This window comes from Otolemur garnettii, unplaced genomic scaffold (genome assembly GCF_000181295.1).
Source record: "Otolemur garnettii isolate 467f Iridium unplaced genomic scaffold, OtoGar3 scaffold00026, whole genome shotgun sequence".
NCBI lineage: Eukaryota > Metazoa > Chordata > Mammalia > Primates > Galagidae > Otolemur > Otolemur garnettii.
Window position 1 is genome coordinate 1,109,796 of NW_003852421.1, and position 5,434 is coordinate 1,115,229.

The following is a 5,434-nucleotide window of genomic DNA, read 5'->3' on the forward strand; positions in this document are numbered from 1 at the left end:
AAAAAAAAAAACACAGAAAATAACAAATGCTGGTCAGGAAGTGGAGAAAGGGGAATGCTTATACAACACTGGTGAGAAGGTAAAGTAATACAGACACTATGGAAAACAGTATGGAAGAATAGTAGGAAGCCGAAAATGGCAATACCAGCAAGCCAGCATATGATCCAGCAATCCATCTACTGGGTATTTATCCAAGAGAAAGGAAATCAGTATATTGAAGAGATAACCTAAACTTGCCTTACTTTAAACCTGTACCACTTTAGCTAGTCCTGGGTGAAGTCATTACTTTTATGAATGAAGTAGGATAAGGAAGATACTCTCTCATGGCATTTCGCAAGCTCTTTCATTAATTACAATAGAGGTGGTCTAATAAGAGGAAAAGAGCAAGCCTTGGATGAGTCACTTGGTAGGCCCAGTAAGCATCCCTTACTGCGCACCTCTATTTCTCTTCCTGTGATAGAAGTGACAATATTGATTACCACATAACTATTTTGGAAAGCACCTTGACATACATTCCTTTTTATTATCCTGGGTTATGCAAAGAAATGTCAGTACTAAGCCAGGGGGAAACATTTCAAGTCAATTACGGGCAATTTGTGTTTAGCATGTGGTTTTGCCAACTATAGTGTTTTTCATCATTTTTTTAATCCTGATTTAGGATTCTATGAGCATGCTTTTTTTATTTTTTAGAGACAGGGTCTCACTCTGTCCCCCTCGGTAGAGGGCTGTGACATCACAGCTCACAGCAACCTCCAGCTCTTGGGCTTAGGCAGTTCTTTTGCCTCAGCCTCCCAAGTAGCTGGGACTACAAGCACCCGCCACAGCGCCCAGCTATTTTTTTGTTGCAGTTGTCGTTGTTTTAGCAGGCCCAGGCTGGGTTCAGACCTGCTTGCCTCGGTGTATGTGGCCAGCACCCTAACTACTGACCTACCAGTTCCGTGCTGGTATACTGTAATCTTAAATTCCTGGGCTCAAGGGATCTCTTCCCTTGGACTCCCAAAGTCCCGAGCCAGGTTCATTCATCTTAAATATCCTAACTTTCTTATATTCACATAATTCCATTTTAAGAAATATATATGGGCTCGGCGCCTATAGCTCAACCGGCTAAGGCGCCAGCCACGTACACCTAAGGTGGCGGGTTCGAATCCCCAGCCCAGACCTGCCAAACAACAATGACGGCTGCAACCAAAAAGTAGCTGGGCGTTGTGGCAGGTGCCTGTGGTCCCAGCTACTTGGGAGGCTGAGGCAGGAGACTCGCTTGAGCCCAGGAGTTGGAGGTTGCTGTGAGCTGTAATGCCATGGCACTCTACCCAGGGGGACAGCTTGAGGCTCTGTCTCAAAAAAAAAAAAAAAAATAAAGAAATATATATGAAAATATTTCCAATTTCAAGTTTTAAAAATCAACTTTTAACACTTTGCTCCTTTAGCAATGTCTCTTTAGGGAGGCCACAGTTTGATTGCAAAAATGTAAGAAATCTGCTTTAAAATCTACGTATTCCTGGAATGAATGCAATAGTGATATATATGATCATATTTTCAAAGGGAAAATAAACACCTGTATCAGTAAATTCTACATCTGTATATGTTGCAGCTAGTACATTTGAATACATTCTCAATGATATATTTTCTACTTTTTTGATTTAAGACTTGATTTTCTACAATTTGAATTACTTCATAGGTCTTCCTATCTTTCAGATGCTTATATTCTGTATGTATGTTTTCCTAGCCTTATATCATAAATTCACTTTAAATTTTAGTTTAGATTTCAGTATCGGAACTTACTTTCTGGTGCCAGGAAAAGTGTAGCTTGAATCCTCCTTCAGGGAGTCAGGACGCTCCCACCTCATTTGCTGTGTCCGGAACACTCTCTTCAGAAGGCTTTCCTTAAGGAACCTGGAGATGATTCTCTCTCTTTGAACATTACTGAACACTTTGGCTTCTGGAAACCAGCTGATCTTGTCACATCCACCGTGGCAGGGGGGAAGGGGAAGATGTTCAGGAGACACAACAGCCCTCTTTGAAACAACAACAATAAAAAAGGAATTGCAATTTACCTAAAACTCATGAGTAAAAGAGCAGCCTAACAAGAAAAACAACCGAGAGTTCTGCAGCTGTTATGCTGCGGGATCAATTTAGTTAACAATACACTGCTAGCACCTTGGGCTGCTGGCCTGGCATAGCAACTCATCACAGCAAGAAAAGCATTCTGGCTTAGGAGAATTCTTTCTAATCTTTTCTTGGGAGAAAATAATCATATATTAAAAACACAGTTTTGAAAAGATAAATATATTGGTCACTGAAGAATAGAATTGGAAATAAGAGAAATATAAAACAAGATACAAAAAAACGGAAGTGTCAGTTTGAACAAAGAATTTTCATACCATCGGCTGAGACCTGGTTGGCTTAGAGATCAATATCTCACAGGTGGTTAGCCGAGGAGTATTTACCAGACTTCGCTCATGACTGTTAACTCCCATTCTAAACAGTGTTCTTTCCACTACACCATAATTAGAGAAAATGAATGAGATTGATTCCTAGAAGAAGCCTTCCTCATTGTTTAAAAAAAGCATCCATCTGATAGTTTATTTAAAAATAAAATCTAATAATTATGATTTCTACCAAGGTCAAGAAGCTTCAGATAACTATAAATGTTTCATCTCTTGCTGTTTTGAGCAACGATTAAGAACATTTGGGTCAATTTACATGGAGTGTAAAGAATCGCATTTTAATAGATTACATCCTGGATGTATTGAATGTCTTTCTTATTTATATAAATGAGTGTTTAGAGGAATCACTCAACCTTACTTGGAAAAAAGACAGGAGATATGTCTTCCAGCTGCCAGAATATTCTACCCCACGATCTCCACCAATTCCTTTCTTTCTCCTAAAATACCCATAAAATTGTGTGAAGCATAATATATTCAAGTAGTTCTTATTAGTTCTGTAACATATTTTAAATATATTTACATTCAAAGTATACTTTTCTAGATTTTTTTTTAAGTTTTCCTTTTTAAATTTGCAAGTGGAAAATTAAGAAATAAAATTTTACTCCGCCTTCTCTGGACACTAACGTATCATATAGTATAATTGTGATTTTTTTTTTTATAGTCTTGGCCAAAGGTTTTTTATGTTTGGTAAACAGCTGGCCAACACTACCAGCTTTAGCCATCTCATACTTGGCTCCCCTGCCTTCCAAGTTTCTCACCATTCTGCAGCATGGGTCCTCAGCTGGTTTATAAAGAATAATTATGGGGAACCTGGGATGGTAGAACAGGCTGAAATTAAGGAGAAGCTATAAAAAGAAAAGCCTAGTATTTGCATTTTTGTCTCAGATCTTGGCAGCTTCTATCTTGCTCATGGCTGTGCTATGAAGTATGGAGGTTTAAGGTTATTAACTACATCTGTTGTCCTCTGGTCTTTGGTCTATAAAGAAGAATGGCTTCTGACCAGTAAAGCTAGAGTTCAGCATTTTTGTTTATTTACTTGGTTTCCTCAGTGTTAGTTTGGATAAGAGAATAAGAAGCAGTCTGGCTTCTCACCTGTGTTAATCTGGACATTTCCTCAATTTGGGGTGATGAAGCTCTTTCCTCAGTTCTGCCAAGGACTGTGCTGATGTTACCACTGTCTCTAGGGTCCTGGTAGGTCTGTAGAGCCTTAATTATGTACACACAAGTTGCAGGCATCTACTCAGTGCCAGATGGGAAAATAACACTGGATGTGTGCACACCCGGTTTCCCCTCTTCCTTTTAGGAAAGCTCTCTTTTTTTCCCTTTAGGAAAGCCCTCTTTCTTCCATGTCCAGATAGGAAACTGGAGTTTCTGCCAGAAATCCGTGAAAGACTTGGCAGGATATTTCCGATGGGCTGGATTTCTCTGCTTGGGGGATGCAGGATGAGCACTCAGGGTTCCAAGTCACTAGCAGGTCATTGTGACCCTCAGAATGCTAAGCAGTCAGAGGCTGGGATGTTCCACGTTATCTTCTTGGAGATGGGGGAAAGCTTGGAGGAAGCGTGACTACAAGGCACTCCACTTCACATGTTCTTGATTTGGCCTCTGTAACTCAGTAGGCATCATGGGAACAGCTGGCAACAATTATAGTGTGACAGAATTTCCGCTCCTTAACAGATTCTGGAAGCCAAAAAACGATGCCCCTTCTGATGACTCGGATCACACCTTTGAGATTCTAGCAAACCTTCACAAGCTGCTTCCAAATAATCTGATGGAGACACTTCATTCCTACAAGAGTGAAGAGGACCAAAAAATATGTATGTGGGTAGAAGTTGGGTATGGGCTCATTTTAGCAAGCATATACTTTATGTCCATACAAACTGCCATGAGTAAGAACTTACTCTTAAGATTGTAAGTGTGATTAGTCCTTGAGACCAGTTTTACTCTAGAATTTACCCATGCACTGACTTAACCATTGCTTCTTCTTGTTCCTTTTATTTAAATATCCTTTTATGAGCCAACAAAAGTCTGTTCCTCTCCTTTAGGCAGATGGAAGAGGGTACTGAGTGGAAAACGCCACTACATTTGCAATTCAAGCTTTAGATTTGATTTTAAGATTAGGAAGAGAACTTTCAAGTTGAAGGTCAGGTTTTGAACTTTATTCCTTTGCTCCAGTTCCTACTATTCCTTCTTCCTATTGCCATGACTGTACTATCCCAGGATGTTTTATTCCAGATACTTTATTTCTCCCTGAGGAATGTAATTGACCTGTACTTTTTGTTATTTAGAGTGGCAGTTAGGGTAGTTGACAATTAGACCAATTTGTAGAATTGTGTGGAACCTGCCTCTTGAATTGTTCATGGTTACTCAGAAAACAAAGGTAGATGGCAGCACCTAATGCCCATGAGTTTAGAAAACAAAACAGCAGCTGCCACAGTGATTAAGACAAAATCCAGGGCATGAAGGCAGGTAATGGTGTGATGGTTTTAAATCACTCTGGCAAATTTGGCTATTTGCATCTCTAACTCCTGAATCCAGAGTATTGTGAATCAATCCTAATATCCAGATTACATTACAGATTACAGAAAGAGTACTTACAAATCATTAAGAAAAAGATAAACAACCTAGTGGAGTAGATAAATGCATGAACGGGCAATTCACAGCATTTAATTACACATCATCAGTAAGCATGAAAGATGGTCAAACACTCTGGCCATCAAGGAAGTAAAAGGTAAATCAAGGAGATATTTTTAGACCATCATGCTGGTCAAATTTAAAATGAGCCATAATAAAGAACATGTGGGGAGAATTAATGCCCTCACACTATTGCTAGTGCCTTAATTAATTCAGGTTTTTTGAAAGATAATTTGAAAGTCTTTGTCAAAATTTCATATATATGTTACTAGCTTATTAGAGGTGAACTTGGCAGAGAGTAAGCAGAAAATAATTTTCTTCTTTCTGTAATTCCTCCTTTTGACCCATTCTGT

At 39.2% G+C, this 5,434-nt stretch overlaps 1 protein-coding gene across 1 annotated transcript in view; it reads left to right on the plus strand.

Moving 5' to 3' along the window:
* The first annotated feature begins 4,071 nt into the window (after positions 1-4,071).
* Positions 4,072-5,434, plus strand: part of CUNH6orf201 (chromosome unknown C6orf201 homolog) — a 31,403-nt gene continuing 30,040 nt past the window's right edge. The window contains exon 1 of the mRNA XM_023512308.1: positions 4,072-4,264. Within this exon, the coding sequence (XP_023368076.1) occupies positions 4,072-4,264 (193 nt within the window). The remainder of the gene's footprint in view (positions 4,265-5,434) is intronic.